This window comes from Dendrobates tinctorius, unplaced genomic scaffold (assembly GCF_039654945.1).
Source record: "Dendrobates tinctorius isolate UK_male_01 unplaced genomic scaffold, ASM3965494v1 ptg000024l, whole genome shotgun sequence".
Classification (NCBI taxonomy): Eukaryota; Metazoa; Chordata; class Amphibia; order Anura; family Dendrobatidae; genus Dendrobates; species Dendrobates tinctorius.
Window position 1 is genome coordinate 15,007,722 of NW_027361692.1, and position 20,135 is coordinate 15,027,856.

General features: G+C 43.1%; 1 protein-coding gene across 1 annotated transcript in view; it reads right to left on the bottom strand.

Moving 5' to 3' along the window:
* The window catches only part of COL19A1 (collagen type XIX alpha 1 chain), a 1,445,738-nt gene that overhangs the window by 112,822 nt on the left and 1,312,781 nt on the right, over window positions 1-20,135 (bottom strand). Inside the window, exons 44-45 of the mRNA XM_073569423.1 lie at window positions 18,462-18,506; window positions 9,107-9,169 (exon numbers count right to left, since the gene is read on the bottom strand). Coding sequence (XP_073425524.1) covers window positions 9,107-9,169; window positions 18,462-18,506 — 108 coding nt within the window. The remainder of the gene's footprint in view (window positions 1-9,106; window positions 9,170-18,461; window positions 18,507-20,135) is intronic.

The window sequence follows — 20,135 nt, forward strand, 5'->3', positions numbered from 1 at the left end:
TGTGCTTTATATCAGTCCTGATCCCGCATGGATCATGACAGTACCCTCCCCTTAATGAGGGGCCTCTGGACCCTCAAGACCGCTCCCCATCAGGGAACCACCTACAGCGGGGACGCCCAGACCTAGAGTTCACCCCAGCAACTACCTGCATGTCAGGTTGATGACAAACGAGCCCGCTGGTATTGGCATCGTATGTTTTGGAGGCAACACACATCTCCGAAGCGCTGACCTGGGGAACGGGTTGTGTATGTGTATGTTTGGTATAAGCTGGTAACACTCCACAATACACTTCCACTGGATGTTTTTTGGTGGCCACCCATACACGCTCGTTCACACACAGGTCCTGACCTGAATGTTTATTGCCACTCGTTCTTTTGTCACCACTTGGAGAACTCTTTCTGGGATTGACAACAGAGGCATCCCCCTGTGTCACCACACTCACACCCCCGCACTTCACCAAGGGGTACACCACCCTCCAACCCCTTCCACCACGAGGTCTGCGCCCCCCAGGGTTGGCCAATGGCAAGGGTTGAGACTTGCCCCTACTCTCCTGCAGCACATCTGCTGCTCTCACCTGAGAGGAAGGGGTCCATGGAAGGCAGAGACAGTAGTTCCTAGGCAGCAGCCCTTACACGAGTGCCCCCAGCTGACCACTTCCCTCCCCCGCCAATCTATTACCGGGTTGTGTCTTTTCAGCCAAGGGAGGCCTAAAACAATAGGTACTGGCATTCCCTCCAAGACGTAGCACGATAAGGACTCCTCATGATGTCCTATACGCAGATGGTTATTCTCTATGACTTTGGTCTTGCTCCCCTGGCTCAGTGGAACAGAGTTTATGGCCTGGACGTGTATATAGGTTGGGTTAGCGTCCTACACCTCATACCATGAGTCTGGACAAAGTGAGCATACACCAGACTGACTCCTGCTCCACTGTCCACAAGCACCAGTATCACCTCCGGTACCCCGCCAGCCAAGACCTCTGCTGACATGGTACCTTGGGAGGGAAAAATGGAGGAAATGTATACTCCCTGGTCACCTCCCTCCAAGCGACCGGGGGAATGCGGCTTCTCAGATGGCACAGATAATTTGGCGCGCAATGGGCAAGCCTTCAGGACATGACCAGTTTTCCCACAGTACAAACATGCCAACACCAGTCCCCGAACTGTAGGCAGCTCCGAATACAAACTAGCTCCTCCTACTTGCATAGGTTTGTCAGGAGACTTGGCATGAACTGGGCAGGCTCTCATGAAATGGCCCGGCTTCCCACAGGCAACGCATACCCCCCACCACGACGAGCTGCAGACACCCCCTTATTTGTATTAACAACACCGGGCTGTCTGGGTTCCTCCATCCGCACTGGTGAGTCCAAAGCACTGCCAATTACTGAACATGTGCATCTACCCTAAAGAGGCCGGTAAACAAGCATCAAACAACTTCATATTGTCGATCGCGCTTAGCGGCCTGAACATAGTGCTTGTAAATGCAACAAAAATGTTTCTGTGTGATGGTGCATTATGTGAGCATTTGGGGACCCACTTTAAACTTTTGCCAAAGGCCCCACTTTGTCTACTTTGTGAAGTAGTTCTGTACTCTTATAGAGAAACAGTCCCAAAACATAATGTTCCACCTCCATGCTTGACAGTGGGGATGGTGTTTTTTGGGTCATAGGCAGCATTTCTCTTCCTCCAAATACGACGAGTTGACTTAATGCCAAAGAGCTAAATTTTTGTCTCATCTTACCACAGCACCTTCTCCCAATCACTTACAAAATCATCTAGTTGTTCATTGGCAAACTTCAGACGGGCCTGCACATGTGCCTTCTTGAGCAGGGGGACCTTGCTAGCACTACTGGATTTTAAACATATATGGCTTAATGTGCTACCAATGGTTTTGTTGGTGACTGTGGTCCCAGCTGCCTTGAGATCATTAACAAGTTCCCCCATTGTAGTTTTAGGCTGATCTCTCACCTTCCTCATGATCAAGGTTAGCCCACGAGGTGAGATTTTGCATGGTGCCCCAGATCTATGTCGATTGACAGTCATTTTGCATTTCTTCCAATTTCTTACAGTTGTGGCCAAAAGTATTGACACCCCTGCAATTCTGTCAGATAATACTCAGTTTCTTCCTGAAAATGATTGCAAACACAAATTCTTTGGTATTATTATCTTCATTTAATTTGTCTTAAATGAAAAAACACAAAAGAGAATGAAGCAAAAAACAAAACATTGATCATTTCACACAAAACTCCAAAAATGGGCCAGACAAAAGTATTGGCACCCTCAGCCTAATACTTGGTTGCACAACCTTTAGCCAAAATAACTGCGACCAACCGCTTCCGGTAACTATCAATGAGTTTCTTACAATGCTCTGCTGGAATTTTAGACCATTCTTCTTTGACAAACTGCTCAAGGTCCCTGATATTTGAAGGGTGCCTTCTCCAAACTGCCATTTTTAGATCTCTCCACAGGTGTTCTATGGAATTTAGGTCTGGACTCATTGCTGGCCACCTTAGAAGTCTCCAGTGCTTTCTCTCAAACCATTTTCTAGTGCTTTTTGAAGTGTGTTTTGGGTCATTGTCCTGCTGGAAGACCCATGACCTCTGAGGGAAACCCAGCTTTCTCACACTGGGCCCTACATTATGCTGCAAAATTTGTTGGTAGTCTTCAGACTTCATAATGCCATGCACACGGTCAAGCAGTCCAGTGCCAGAGGCAGCAAAGCAACCCCAAAACATCAGGGAACCTCCGCCATGTTTGACTGTAGGGACCGTGTTCTTTTCTTTGAATGCCTCTTTTTTCTCCTGTAAACTCTATGTTGATGCCTTTGCCCAAAAAGCTCTACTTTTGTCTCATCTGACCAGAGAACATTCTTCCAAAACGTTTTAGGCTTTTTCAGGTAAGTTTTGACAAACTCCAGCCTGGCTTTTTTATGTCTCGGGGTAAGAAGTGGGGTCTTCCTGGGTCTCCTACCATACAGTCCCTTTTCATTCAGACGCCGACGGATAGTACGGGTTAACACTGTTGTACCCTTGGACTGCAGGGCAGCTTGAACTTGTTTGGATGTTAGTCGAGGTTCTTTATCCAACATCCGCACAATCTTGCATTGAAATCTCTTGTCAATTTTTCTTTTCCGTCCACATCTAGGGAGGTTAGCCACAGTGCCATGGGCTTTAAACTTCTTGATGACACTGCGCACGGTAGACACAGGAACTTTCAGGTCTTTGGAGGTGGACTTGTAGCCTTGAGATTGCTCATGCTTCCTCACAATTTGGTTTCTCAAGTCCTCAGACAGTTCTTTGGTCTTCTTTCTTTTCTCCATGCTCAATGTGGTACACACAAGGACACAGGAAAGAGGTTGAGTCAACTTTAATCCATGTCAACTGGCTGCAAGTGTGATTTAGTTATTGCCAACACCTGTTAGGTGCCACAGGTAAGTTACAGGTGCTGTTAATTACACAAATTAGAGCACATGATTTTTCGAACAGTGCCAATACTTTTGTCCACCCTCTTTTTTTATGTTTGGTGTGGAATTATATCCAATTTGGCTTTAGGACAATACTTTTTGTGTTTTTTCATTTAAGACAAATTAAATGAAGATAATAATACCAAAGAATCTGTGTTTGCAATCATTATCAGGAAGAAACTGAGTATTATCTGACAGAATTGCAGGGGTGTCAATACTTTTGGCCACAACTGTACTATTGCACCAACAGTTGCCTCCTTCTCATCCAGTGCCTTACATGTGGTTTTGTAGCCCTTTCCAGCTTTGTGCAGGTCTAGGATCTTGTCCTTGATATCCTTAAGCCCCCTTTACATTTAGCAATGCACCAGCTATCCCAACAACGATACGACCCGGTCAGGGTCGCTGGTGCATCGCTAAATGGTCGCTAGTGAGCTGCCAAACAGGCGGTTCTCACAGCGATGTAGCGACGCAGCAGCGGTCGTTACTTACTTTTCAGAGGCGGCGATGAAGACGTTCTTCTGCCCGCGTCCACGTGTCGCTCATTGGCGCCAGCAGGAAGCGGCCGACAAGAAATGGACGTGGACGATCTCGCGCGATCAGCGATAGCCAACGGGGGATATAGCAATCACAAAATCGGTGATGCTTTAGTGATATTGCTAGCGATATCACTATGTGTAAAGCCCCCTTTAGAAAGCTCTTTGGTGTTGCCCATGTTGTAGAGGTTAGAGTCTGACTAATTAATTGAGTCTGTGGACAGGAGTCTTTTATAAAGGTGACTATGTAAGACATCTGTCTTTAATGCAGGTAACAAGTTGATTAGGAGTGTATAACTGGTCTGTAGGTGCCAGAACTCTTAATGGTTGGTAGGGGATCAAATACTTATTTCTCACTGCAAAATGCAAATAAATTTATATAATTTATACAATGTGATTTTCTGGATTTTATTTTTTATATTCTATCTCTCAATTTTAAAATTAACCAAACATACAAAATCAGTAAGAGATCAAATAATTATTTCCTTCACTGTATGGGCCAAAAGAACACGAAAAGAAATATGATCTCTTATACCACTCACATTTTCAGATTAGACTATAAACCTGAACCAAATATCTATATAGAAATGTGGATACTGTGGCACTAGGAAGAAATCCATTTCTTTTTGTAAGAGATGAGAAATGTCTTCCTATTATTCAGGAGAATGATTTGAATGACAACTTGCATTTTAGCTACTGGGTCCATGGTTTCATTGTTATCTTGGCCATGAAAGCATTATCACTGTTTTCTTCAGGTTAATAGCTACATGGATAAATCCTATTTTCAGCACACAGCATAGTATTCTTATCTGATTTCTGAAATATTTAGAAAACATTCATTTAAAGAAATGTGTTATATCATGCTGAAAAAAAAAAAATTCCGACATCTTAACAAATCTGTTAAGGGTGGATGTATTGCATTTCTGACTAAAAAATGGGAATGATTTCTTGCTGTCGCAAATAGAATTTTGATACTGGCTAAAAGATAAATAATGATGCAATAAAATATGACTCAGTCTAAAGTTTCTACAATATGACAAGAGGCTCTTTTGTAGGCGTTAGTGTATGTGGGTGGGCAATATGTCCGCGAAGACAAGCTTTGTGCAAACACAGTTAATGTTAAGTTTCTTCACAAAAGAGTTTTATTTCATCCCCTAATTTTAGAAATGAGTCATATAATACTAGATATGTGCTGCTCACGAATAATGGCTGCATTATATATCCATGGTATTGATTTAACCCAAGTCAGTTAGTTTTCTGGGTCAAGTAATAAAGGTGTAAAACCTATCTTTATAGTGATCACTGTTGTTCTCAAAGCATGGAGCTCCTCTAATTACATCCTCAGACATGTATTGACTAAATAATGCCATGATGGTGTATATGGATCTTAAATACCAGCTAGCTATGTGTTATTGGAAAGTACAATAGGTAATGTATAACTGATAACTAACTAACCTTTGAAATGATATTCCCACCTTAGTTGAACAAATTGTTGAATGGCTTCAATGGCATAGCTGGTAATTGTTTCTGGTTAGATCTTGTATGGCTTATTTACCTTTAAAATTTATATTAAAGTTCTCCTCTTGTGAAAGTTCCAGGCGCTAGCGTCTCCACCATAATCTCATTCAACAACTAGAGATACAGCATGGAAAGTCAAAATACTCTATTGGGCCAAGCTCAGCCCACAATTAAGGAACCACTCCAGTGTTTTTTTATTGCATCGCTTCTAATTTAAGGTCCCTTCACCTAGTCTTAAACTTTCCTGCTGCCATCTTCACCTTCTATTGACACCGCTCCCATCAGTCTTCAGCAGTTTTTGACCTGCCAGAGTCAGAGGTCACTTTTCAATGCAAGGCTATGAGAATCACATTCTGGCTCTCGTAGACTTGAATTGAGCGCTTGTGACAGTTACACACATAGTCAAAATTGTTGGTACCCTTCATTTAATGACAGAAAAACCCACAATAGTCACAAAAATAACTTGAATCTGACAAAAGTAAAAATAAATAAAAAAATCTATGAAAATAAACAAATGAGTCAGACATTACTTTTCAACCATGCAGAATTTTTAAAAAATAAAACTCATGAAATAGGCTTGGACTGAAATGATGGTACTCCTGAAAATAATGTGACAAAAGGGACATACTAAATCAAGGTGTGTCCACTAGTGAAGAGCGAGTATACTCGTTGCTCAGGTTTTCCTGATCATGCTCGGGTGTTATCCGAGTATTTTGGCGTGCTTGGAGATTTAGTTTTTGTCGACACAGCTGCATGATTTGAGGCTGCTAGACAGCCTGAATATATGTGGGGATTCCATATCAAACAGGCCATCCCTACATGCATTCAGGCTGTCTAGCAGCCACAAATCATGCAGCTGCATCGACAAAAACTAAATCTACGGGCACTCCAAAATACTCAGAGGACACCCGAGCAATGCGTATAGTCGCTCATCATTAGTGTCCACTAATTAGCATCATAGGTGTCTACAATCTTAGAATCAGTGAGTGGGCCTGCATAGAGGGCTACAGATACTCACTGTGCTGTTTGGTGACACGGTGTGTATCATACTCAACATGGACCAGAGGAAGCAAAGGAAAGATTTGTCACATGTTAAAGGTAAAATATTCCAGTGACTACAGTTGCACATATTCATCCAACCTCACTGGACATGGCCGCAGGAGGAAAATTGATGACAAATCAAAGAGATGGATAATACGAATGGTAACTGTCAGGAACACCGCACTGCACTTGCTCACTGAGCCAGTGTGCATGTCCTGAGTTGAACAAACTATGCTCAAAGATACCTGTGGAGTGGGGCGGCAGCAGTGGAGATGCGTGCTTCAGGTAAATAGAACCTGAACCACGAGACTGCTGGGGGAGTGACTGGGGCGCAGACATGCCCCAGTGCTACAGAGAGTAGTCGGGCAGGCGTGGGTCTAAGCCAGATGGCATGGTACAGGAGGGGCAAGACAGGGATCTGGTCAGTCACAAAGCAGAGTCTGGAAACCTGAGATAGCAGCGCGGTACAGGAAGGAGCAATAGAACGGAGGGTCATGGACAGGCAAAGGTCATAACAGAGTGGCAAAATAAGTACAGAAGCAGGCAGCAATATCAGAAACAGGAACGGACCAGGTCATACATGAGCAAACATACACAGGCAGACAGTTTCAACAGGTACACAGAGGTCAGGAACTAAGCTGAGGTCAAAAGTTTCACTGACAAAGGTCAGAGCCCAAATGAGGCTATTTAAAGCCCTCCCAGAACCAGAGGGAGGTCAAAAGCATTAACCCCTGCTGCACTAAACCAGAATTCACATACAGAACATGACAGTAACAAAAGAGCCCAGAAAAACTTCTAAACCGATTAAAGGTGAACTTCAAGCTCAAGGAACACCAGTGTCAGATCGCACCATCCGTCATTGTATGAGCTAAAGTGGACTTCATGGGAGACAACCAAGGAGGTCACCATTGTTGAAAAAATCATTAAAAAGTCAGTCTGGAATTTGCCAAAATACATGTTTACAAGCTACAAATCTTCTGGGAGAATGTCCTATGGACAGATGAGGCAAAAATGGAACTTTTTGGCAAGGCACATCAGCTCTATGTTCATATACGGAAAAATGAAGCATATCAAGAAAAGAACACTGTCCCTACTGTGAAATAAAAAATTAGGGACACGAGCACAATAATATTAATGCCAATAAAAGTGATAAATAATAATGTAATCGATGTGCCCTTATCCCAGTGAGTGGATGGCAGACCATCCGGTAGTAGATAAACACAGCTGAAGATGGTGATATGTTACTCCTACTGTGAAATATGGAGGAGGCTCTGTTATGTTCTGGGGTGGCTTTGCTGCATCTGGCACAGGGTGTCTAGAATCTGTGCAGGGTACAATGAAATCTCAAGACTATCAAGGGATTCTAGAGATAAATGTGCTGTCCAGTGTCAGAAAGCTTGGTCTCAGATGCAGGTCAAAGGTCTTGCAACAGGATAATGACCCAAAACACACAGCTAAAAACACCCAAGAATGGCTAAGAGGAAAACATTGGACAATTCTGAAGTGGCTTTCTATGAGCTCTTACCTAAATCCTATGGAGAAATTTTGGAAAGAGCTGAAACATGCCGACTGGAAAAGGCAACCTTAAAGCACGAGACAACTGGAGCAGTTTGCTCTTGAGGAGTAGGCAAAAATACCTGTTGAGAGGTGCAGAAGTCTCATTGGCACTTACAGGAATCGTTTGATTGCAGTGATTGCCTCAAAAGGTTGTGCATCAAAATATTAAGTTAAGGGTACCATCATTTCTGTCCAGGCATATTTCATGCGTTTTATTTTTTTTTAAATTCTGTGGAAGCATGGTTGAAAAGCATTTGACTTTCATTTGTTTATTTTCATAGATTTTTGAATTATTATTACTTTTGTCAGATTCAAGTTATTTCTGGGACCATTGTGGGTTTTTCTGTCATTAAAGGAGGGGTATCAACAATTTTGACCACATGTGTACTTCTGACTTCTGGCCAACTAGACATTTTGGTCACAAGATAGCGTCGGAGCGGCACCAATAGAAGGTTAAGATGGTGGTGGCTATGTACTGTACAAGACAAGAGTCAAGAACCTTAGATTAGAAGCATCACTCTAGCTTTGAAAAAAACCCCTGGAGTGGTGCTTTAATCCATATTTCTGGTGATATGTGACAATGCAATACTATACAGAGTGAAGCTCAGTTTACATTTGATGGCCTTTGGTGGATTGAGATGCACTGTTTTGTAGCAGTTGTGATTACATAATAGGAGCGCTTCTTCTAATTTAATTTTCAGTACTTAATAGGTTCATTATGTAGGAACTATGCCCATGTGAGTTTACAACCTTTGTGAATAATTCCTTGCACTTGCTGTTACCATTGTTTTTTTTTGTCAAATATTCATTTCCAAGGAATAAGGTCAAATAACTACCAGTGAGTGGGTAGAAAAAGCGGAAAGTGTGTGCTAAAGTTAAGGAACACAACTCATTGCCTACTTCTAGTATGATAACATGCGTAATATTATTAGTTTATGGCTCATGAATGAAAAGTAAATTGTGACATGAAGAACATGCAATATATAAACACCCACTGTTGGTCCTGCTGGTCCTTCAGGTCCTGGAAAACCAATATCTCCTACTGGTCCTCTCTCACCCTAAAAAGTAAATAAGCCTAAATAAGTGTTTGGGATAAACATAAAATGTGTGCAATGTAAATTTCAACATTCATACTATGCTATATTGTTATAAGAAGTAATAAATCCTTAGAACTTTATTTAAAGCTTTCATCAAAATTCAAGCACACAGAAAACATTTGCATAAAACATGTTAAAGGTCATAGAAACTTGGTTGAACAGGAATAAAATTTTATGAATGTTCATATTTGTTTGGTAGGAGTGGACAGTACCTGACCCTGCAGACAATGGAATTATAAATGGCACAGATATCTATTGCTTATCATGGTGCTCTGCCATACACAAAGGAAGGAACTAGGAGAAATATACAGTTGTTTTTTTCCTAATATACAGTACATTCCTCAATATTAAAACTGCAACACCTAGAAGGAAAAGTTGTGGAATTATAAAATCAAGATTGATACATGTTAATGATATGCAAATGGAAAAAAAATGGAAACAAAATTTTCAAAACATCTTGATTTAATCAATATTAAGAATGACCAGCACATGCATACATACATGTACTTATACTCGTTTCGCATATTATTAATTAGGAGAACATATAAAGGGAGACGCTCAAAGAACAGGATAAAAGGCATTACTGTATTTCAAATTAAAGATAAAATAAGAGCTTATGGGCCAAGAAGGTGGTGAGCCAAAACGTAGGTGGCACCACAGGATGGCAAGCAAATAAAAATATATAAGCAGCAATATCAAATAGATTTAGAACCTATAAAAGACTGACATTGAAGCTAAATATAAGTAGTGATGAGTACATGTCCCTAACTCATATTAAAGTGCATAGTGCTTGTAAAGAGCTTCGGACTGAAACAGTGTTGGTGTCACGACTAACGACCGTGTTCGCGGCCAAGCCGGCGCCTCCATGTCGACCGACCACGCCGACATGGGGCGAGCGTCCCAGGTGGGGACGGAATGTGGACCCACTGGACCACAGGGGGGACCCGGGCCTACCCAGACTAGGGAATAGTAGCGACCGGGGTCTGTGGCAGCTGAGAATGTGGACGAGGAGGCAGAACAACACAACACCGCACAACTTCAGGTATAGACATAAAGTTTACTCAAAGTCAAAACAAAGTACATAAACAGAACATAATGCCAGGCTCCCGATTCCGCACATCAGCGAAGGGTACACGTCTCAGGATAACAGACGAAGGCAGGAGGACATCACGGGTTGATGCAGTCCAGGGTTGTCTGGCACGGGCATACTAGGGTGGCCTCTTCCTCAGGCCTCAGGCGTAGCACAGGCTCAGCAGAACATAAGACACCGACCTCAGACTGACTTCAGACGATGGCAGGCTTCATCACGGGTTGATGCAGTCCAGGGTCATCTGGCACGGGCATATCAGGATGGCCTATCTCTCAGGCCTCAGGCATAGCACTGGCTCAGCAGGAGAACATCAGACACATACCCAGGACAGACGTCAGACGATGGCAGGAGTCATCACGGGTTGACGCAGTCCAGGATCCTCTGGCACGGGTGTACTAGGGCAGCCTCTCTCTTAGGCCTCAGGTGTAGAACTGGCTCAGCAGGAGAACAGCAGACACCGATCCCAGAAGGACATCATCACTGGGTGGACCTCAGGGAATTGGCAAAACATTGGGACACAGGCAGGGCATCAGGAACACGGACTGGAAATCAGTAACATGGACTGGACATCAGGAACACGGACTGGACATCAGGAACACGGACTGGACATCAGGAACACGGACTGGACATCAGGAACACGGACTGGACATCAAGAACAAGGACATCAGGCCACCAGGAACACGGACACCAGGACACCAGGAACATGGACTGGACATCAGGACTCGGATCTCAGATAGCGCATCAGCACACTGGCATCGGACTCCGGACATCTGGCAGCGATCGACAGGCTCCGGACATCAGGCTGCGGACATCAGCTCCGGACATCAGGCCGCAGTCATCAGGCTCCGAACCACTGGCAGCGATCGGCAGGCTCCGGACATCGGGCAAGGAAGCATAGGTTCAGGACATCTGGCAGAGGACATCAGGCACAGCACATCTGGAAGAGGTCGTCAGACACTGGACATCAGAGCGCGGTGATCAGGCTCCGGACGAGAGGCCGCGGTCATCAGGCTCTGGACATGTGGCAGCGACCTAGAAAGGAACCCAAGCGGCCGGGTTTGACTGGAACCAGCAGGGAATTGCACTGAATCCCCAGCTGAGCAGAGAGTGGCAGAAACTCAGCAGACACACCGGACTCTTAATTCCAAGATGAACCCAGGATAAATCACAGCAAGTCAGGTAGCAAAGAGTCACAGTCACAGGGCACAGGGTTCAGGGTTCAGGACAAGGAAGGACCTCAGGAACATCACACAGAGGACACAGTTCAGACAGGGTCAGGTAAAGGATCAGGTCCAGGATCCAGGAAACAAGACACAACATAGACGGGCCTGGATATGCAGGCTCCAGGAAGGGCGATCTGGGTATTTCTGCCCCCAGAGCAGGCGGAGAAACAAGACAATTCAGACAGGGTCAGGTGCAGGAACAGATCCAGGATCAGGGATTCAGGAAACAAGACACAACATGGACGGGCCTGGATATGCAGCCTCCATGAAGGGCGGTCTGGGTATTTCTGCCCCCAGAGTAGGTGGACAAACAAGACACAATTCAGACAGGGTAAGGTGCAGAAACAGAGCCAGGATCAGGGATTCAGGAAACAAGACACAACATGGACGGGCCTGGATATGCAGCCTCCAGGAAGGGCGGTCTGGGTATTTCTGCCCCCAGAGCAGGCGGGTAAACAAGACACAGTTCACACAAGGACGAAGAGCAACAGCTCCCCCAGAACTGATCAGAATCAGAGCAGGAGCTGAACACACACTCACATGGCTAGGTTCAGGAACTCAATACAAAGCTCTGGCAATGCCCCTCAGGGCAGGGAACTTTTATATATCAGCTGCCTCACAGTGATAGGCTGGAGCAGCAATTGTAGCACACACCCATTTCTCATAAAAGCAGGGGAGGTGTGGCTGCACGCACCCTAAGCAAAACAGAAATCAGCATTGCAGAGGACACCTGGAGAGAGCTGCAAGCCTAAACACATGTGGTAAGCCATACATAATGCAGAGGACCTATACCCACGGATAGCTTTCCACAGCAGCAGCCAGGGACCACACACACGTGCGGTCTTGCAAAGCAGCGGAGCCACGCATGCATGTACGGCTACGCAGCGGGGCAGGGAACTGAGCAGCATCCATAACGGTAACAGACAACAATATCCCTGCTAATTAGGAGGAGAGGAGCAAAGGGTTAATGCAGACATGCAGCGTAACGCCGGGAAAGCAAAGTACAAACAGACCGGCGTTACAGTTGGATAAGTAGAGGTGCATATATTAGGCTGCAACAGGAATGACTAGATGTTTACCTGACCATGCAAAAGAGCCACTGTCCCTATGCGGGTTTTGGCAATGTGCCTTTGTCAGTGACCCTGGGCAGTGGCACCATCGCATGGTCAGGTAAACATCTAGTCATTCCTGTTTCAGCATATTATATGCACCTTTACTTACCTAACACTGTTTAAGTCCAAGTGCATGTAACATAGCAGAACATTCCTCAAACAACCATTAAGAACTAGTGATGAGCAAGTATGCTCGCTGCTCGGGTGGTCTCCGAGTATTTGGAAGTGCTTGGAGATTTAGTTTCTTTCCCCACAGCTGCATGATTTGCAGCTACTTGACAGCCTGAATACATGTGGGGATTGTCTATTTGTAAGGAAATTCCCACATATATTCAGGCAGTCAAGTAGCCACAGATCATGCAGCTGCGGCAACTGAAACTAAATCCCCGAGCACTTCCAAATGCTCAGAGATCACCTGAGCAACGAGCATACTCGTTCATCACTATTAGAACCTAATTGATAGCAATCCTATCAATCCTGTGGTTTCCAGAATTTTAAGACTTTTCCTTCTTGGTGTTGCAATTTCAGTGTTTAGTAGTCTAATTATACTGGCTCTGTTAATGGCATATTCTTTGTGTGACACGGTTTCTGGTGATACTTTCCGACAAAGGTTATGAGGTCTTTTTCTCATTGCCATTCATATAGAGAAGCAAAGCAAACAATATGGTCTTGTCATGGCTGCTGGGCATACATGGATTAGCCAATTTATGCGCTAAGTATCTTCATTTTTTCCAATTTTCTAGCGCAGTAAGGCTATTCTAATTTCATATATTTCATGTTTACATGCTATAGCATTACAGAGTACAACTTTATTAGTTATACAGTATATGGAGATGGCTACTTTTAGTATGCAACTGTTCACACCTGTTCTGTTTGGGCACATTCTTTGGCTGACATGGTTTCTGGTGGTACTCTCTGACATAGGTTATGAGTTTTTTTTCTCATTGCCACTATTATAGAGAAGATTTCTTCAATATTTATAGGTGCAATGCATAAGGCATCAATTGAAAATCTACATTAATATTACCATACAGAGGGAACAAATTGTATAGAATATATTCCTAATATTACTGATAGAAAACAAATAAATTGGCTAATAAACTGGGTGCTAATTTTTTCATTGTCATTTTTTTTTAGGTATATTAATTATACTGTATCCTAAATGAAAAGGAAACATTGGACAGGTTGGGGTTTGATGTTTTCTAATATGAATGAATTGTGCTATCTCTTCCAAGCTTCCAAAGTGCTTTTGCATGCGTCATCTTGATAGAGCTTCTTTATGCAGTTTTTAAAGCTAGTTGAAAAGTGGATCAAAAAGTAAAAGGAATTCATATGGGAAAAATTATTCTCTATGTTTTCTTCCAATCTATGTCATGTTTTGGCTTCAAAATCTTACTAAAAACTCTGTATAAAAATGTCACATAGGAATAGATTAGTACAATACTTAAGTAAATACTTGGGATGCCAATCACCATGATATAGTTTAATTTATTTGCAACTCAGAAGTGAATGCAATATTTTCCTCCATCGGTAGGTTGGAGGCATTTAGGCAAAATGGATCTAAATGCTATACAGTATGTGAACCCAGGTGCTTTCCCTAGATCGACCGCCACATGTGAAGCTTTTAAACACAATCAGTTAAAATAAAAAAAAAACAATCATAATCAAAGCAAAAGCACAAGTTATTCCTTTTTGGCGAATTGTGTTTTGGGCAGTTTAAGAAACTTACAGATTATCATGAAGAATAAAACTCTAAAATGACTTTGCACACATAGTACTTTAGAAGGGTGATGTATGCATTTATGATACTGTCAAATATGAGTAATATAATATGAACTACATTGGATCTGTAGTGGTATGTAATTGAGCAGATATTCTGCTGCAGTATTCAGAAATCAGGTCATGACTCATTAGTAATTGCAATCAGATTGTCAATTTATTGCATTCCTGTAGCTTAGCTAAATTAAGCAGAAAAGCAAAGGTATTAAAAGGACAATGTGCCTTACACATCGATCATAAAATGTAGTGATACTCTAAATGTAGAAACATTATCTGGCATTATGAAAACAAAGCCATAAAATACATAAAAATAATGAAAGTTCCATTTAAAAACCCCTTGTTGGTTGGCCATGAAAGTGGTGCCCGAGCTGAATGTGTGCTACCTCTTTGAGCGCTTCAAAGTTTGCATCCTTGGATTTTACAGTTTTCTTATGTGGTGGAGTTTACAGCTAAGCCTCCAGTAGCAAGATTAGTGTGAGAGAAAAGGGAAAGTGGTCTGCTGTGTCAGAGCCAAGGCAAGTCCACTTGTGCTGGCTTGCCTCTTCTTCCCTCTGGTTATAAAACTAGCCCATTAACATTAAAAAAGTCCCACTGTGGAAGTCCACAACAGCAGGCCAGGCAAGTAGCACTCGAGCTAAATGCACTCTAAGTGATTTCGAGCTGGTAGCCTTAGATCTTACTGTTTCTTTACTTTGGTGCATTTTACAACTAAACTTCAAGTAGGAAGGTCGGCTAGAGAGGCTGCAGGTTTAGAGAGGAAATAAGCATTTAGCTTGTGTGCCACATGCATGGCCTACTGATGTGGGCTTCCCTAGTGGGACAATTAAAATGAAATGGGCTAGACTTTTAACCAGAGGTAAGAAAGGGCAAGCTGATATGAGGGGAGACGATCTTGCTTTGAAGCCTTGACATGCCTCAGTACATGAGCCTTATTAGTAAGTCAAATTAGTCGTTAATGTTATATACCACCAGCAGATACCACCAATTTTGATCTGTCAACATTGCTAAGTTGGCCCAACACATTAGACAGAATTAGCTTTGTAACTGAACAACTGTTTATGGGGGCTGTACTGTACTTTTATATTAATGGCTTATCCCTAGCCACTAAACTTAATGCATGAGCCACTGAGCTCAGTGATTGGCTAGAGTGGTGACATGAGCTGTTTACGTGGTGTCACCACCATAACCAAAACACTGAGACCAGAGCAGCGGCAGGGTGATGGTGTTGGACTCAGGGAGGGTGAGTTCGTATTTATTTTTTCATTTTAAGCATTTTCCAAAGTATGGGGCCTAGTATCATAAAAATGGATAACTTCTTTAACTTAAATGGGTACTCCAATCTCCAAGACACTATCCCAATACAGTAAGTAGTGGGTGTAATACTATTAGCATATACCTCAAATTAGAAATGTAGTATAGTTCTTCTGATTTGCTATGACTCTTACCCCATTTACAGAGCTTTGCAGTAGCTTAGGTATTCATGGTTCCAACCACTCTTATAATGACAGAGTTTTAGTTCCTAGTGGTTGTAATCATGGATACTTAGGCTACTGCAATGCCCTGCACCTGGGGTAATTGACTTAGTTTATCAGAAGAACTATGCTGCATTTCTAATTGGAGTTATGTGCTAATTAGTGTTGAGCGATACCTTCCGATATCAGGAAATATCGGATCGGATTGGATCGGACCGATACCCCAAAAATATCGGGTATCGCCGATTCCGATACCGGAAACCCATGCAAGTCAATGGGGCACAAATATCGGATTGAAAATAAACCCTTTCTTTCCTTGCACATCCAGTTCGAGAGGGGGGAAGAGTGTGGGCAGTGCTTGGGCGGAGACTGTGCGCGTGTGTGCGCGGGCGGGGTCTGTACGGGCCTGTCGGGGGTCTGTGCAGGCCTGCCGGGGGTCTGTGCGGGCTGCCAGGGGTCTGTGCGGGCTGTCGGGGGTCTGTGCGGGCCTGCCGGGGGTCTGTGCGGGCTGCCAGGGGTCTGTGCGGGCTGCCGGGGGTCTGTGCGGGCCTGCCGGGCGTCTGTGTGGTTATATGTATGTATTGTATGAATGTATTGTATTGTATGTAGTATGTAGTAGGTATGTAGTATGTATGTTGTATGTATGTTGTATGTATGTTGCATGTATGTAGCATGTTGTATGTATGTAGTATGTATGTAATATGTAGTATGTATGTATGTTGTATGAATGTAGTATATATGTAGTATGTATGTAGTATGTATGTATGTTGTATGAATGTAGTATATATGAAGTATGTATGTAGTATGTATGTATGTTGTATATATGTAGTATGTATGTTTTTTTTTTTACATTCAACACACTAGCCGGATGATGGGACTACTACTGTCCCATCATTGGCTAATGTGTCAATCACTGTCATTGTAGCAGGCATCGCCCGATGGGACTTGCAGTCCCATTGGAAGATGCCTGTGCACACACACAACCCCCGGCAGGCCCGCACAGACCCCCGGCAGGCCCGCACAGACCCCCGGCAGCCCACACAGACCCCCGGCAGGCCCATACAGACCCCCGGCAGGCCCGCACAGACCCCCGGCAGGCCCGCACAGACCCCCGGCAGGCCCGTACAGACCCCCGGCAGGCCCGCACAGACCCCCGGCAGCCCGCACAGACCCCCGGCAGGCCCGCACAGACCCCCGACAGCCTGCACAGACCCCCGGCAGGCCCGCACAGCCCGCGCATCATGATGACATCATTTCAGCAGCCAATCACAGCAATGTCATTAGCTAACATGGCTAACACAACTGGCTCATTGCATTATGGGAACTTTCGATTCTGGTATTCGATATTGTAAAAATATCGGAACTCAGTATCGGAACTCCGATACAGCGAATATCGGCCGATACCCGATATTTGCAGTATCGGAATGCTCAACACTAGTGCTAATATTAATATTACACCTACTACATATTGGGATGGGATCTTGAAGATGGGAATACCCCTTTAAACTTGAATGCACACTTCACAATCCATTCCTAATATTCAAAGTTCTTCACACTTAAATTAGAAGTCTGTTTGAACACTGGCCATGTCACAGAGTTTTGCTGGTTTGATACATGCATTTTACTTTCTTTTATTTTGTATACTCAATTCTGTATTTTAAAACTCAAGCCAAGTTGTCACTGAGAGTATGTGCCATTATCAAGCAGCATTTTGGATGCTGTCCATTTGTTGACATGAATATTTAACAATTCTCTACTACCTACGTCAAAAACAAAATAAAGACAGTAGCAACTCAGGCTTTTGTCCTGGTGTTGGGATAATTTATTGTAGAAACAGCTAACTAAGAAAAATGATGTTCATATTTAGTGTTACAGCTGCACAGAATGGAAGAAATTATTGCACCGAGTAGTAAAAAGCAATGTTTATACATGTATAATATTACATACTTGTGTAATATAACAAGACATTATGAACAGAAATAAATTAATAATGTAATCATCACAACAATGGCGTACCGCAGGCAAAAGCCTTTAAAACCCATTTACATAGTTTCAGTAGCTAAGCTCCTCAGAAGAGGTGAATAACTATATAATTATATTTTATTTCAATTTAACCACATTTTATTATGTAATACTAGGGGGCAATGCAATTTTACCATGTTCCATTTGAGCTTAGAAAATGAATTTTGCACAGTGAAAATTGAGTCTTTGACTTACCTGACAGGAGAGGGGTTAATTAAGACACAGCACTTAACGTAAAGTTTGCCTTTCCGGAATTAGTGTAATAAACAAGTATTTATTTGTGCCTGGTGTTAATGCTACAGTGAGGGTCCATTAACATGCGGCACAAGCAGAAACATATGGCGCTCCTCCCCTGAGCCTCTTCAGTAATGCTGGAAAAAGCATGTTTGAATTTTCCTGGGATTCTAAGGTCTCAAATCACCGATACTTTGTACCTTAGGGAAGCGCAGCTACCAAATTGAGATCAGCAATGACAGTTCTTAGGGCTTTGAAATGTCTGTCGTCTCAATTCTCTAGAATATTCAGTAGCAAAGCACATTTAATATGCATACTTACCGGTTCACCTGGAATTCCTGCAGGACCTGGGGCTCCGTTCCTTCCCTTTTGAAAGAAGATATATGTTTTAATCAAGTTGTATTTTCCTACAGAACACAAATGTAGTTGTTTCTCATTTCTAATGCAATTACTGTACCTTACTGACCAGAATAACATTAAATCGCATGTTAGAGTGCAATAAAATGACTAGTAAATCAGGCTTGCCTTAAAGTCCAAGTAACAAAGCTTTTAAGTAGAATAAACAGTGATAAATTGGAAAAGACAGTTTTACAGTGTTCACGAAGAAGCACGTCTTGCCTGACTACTATGAAACAATGTTTCATTTACCTAATTGTTGATGTGGATGTTGATTCACTCACAATGAAAGCTAGGTAATATGCTAAATTTCAGGAAAAGATTAATTGAATGTCCAGACAGTCATCAAAAGATGTCTTCATTGTTCTCCATCAGGAAATGCAGATCTGCTTTACAATACTCTGTTTTGTTGAACTCAATGCAAATTCTCATTACAAACTGCGAATATAATTAAATAAATCTTAAATCTGATGATACTGGTTTACATACTTTAAAGCAAATCTGTCAGTAGGCTCAACTGTCCTAAGCAATCATGCAGGTGATAGAGAGTTACTTTGATATCTGCAATCTGTCTTATTCTTATTAGTTTTTCTTTATATGTAAACTAGCTGAAGAGCCCGGCGCTGCCTGGGCATAGTAACTAACTGTGGTTAGTTATAACAAATTATAATTATCCTCCATCCCATAGTCCCGTGCCCATATACTCATCATACATATCCTTCATCCCATAGTCGAGTGCCCATATACCCATCACACATCCTCCATCCCATAGTCCCATGCCCATATACCCATCATACATCCTTCATCCCATAGTCCCATGCCCATATACCCATCATACATATTCGCCATCCCATAGTCGAGTGCCCATATACCCATCACACATCCTTCATCTCATAGTCCCATGCCCATATACCCATCATACACATCCTCCATCCCATAGTCCCATGCCCATATACCCATCATACATATCCGCCATCCCATAGTCCCGTTACCATATACCCATCATACATTTCCTCCATCCCATAGTTCAGTGCCCATATACCCATCACACATCCTCCATCCCATAGTCCTGTGCCCATATACCCATCATACATATCCGCCATCCCATAGTCCCGTGCCCATATACCCGTCATACATATCCTGCATCCCATAGTCCAGTGCCCATATACCCATCACACATCCTCCATCCCATAGTCAACCATTATGACATCATAATGAGCGGCGGGGCTTGCAACCTATGATGACATCAGCGTCACCATGGCAACCATTATGACATCATAATGAGGGGCAGGGCTTGACACGCGCACACTTTTCCCCATTATGTAGACATGGGCAAAATTGTTTGGTGAATTGGAATGTGCGGGGTTAAAATTTCGCCTCACAACATAGCCTAGGACGTTCTCGGGGTCCAGACGTGTGACTGTGCCAAATTTTGTGGCTGTAGCTGCGACGGTGCGGATGCCTACCCCGGACATACACACACACATACATACACATACATACATACATACACACACACTTTGAGCTTTATATATTAGATATGCTGTAAATTTAAGCTCAACATAAATATCTAACTGAGTATCTGCCTCCAGAGCTTAT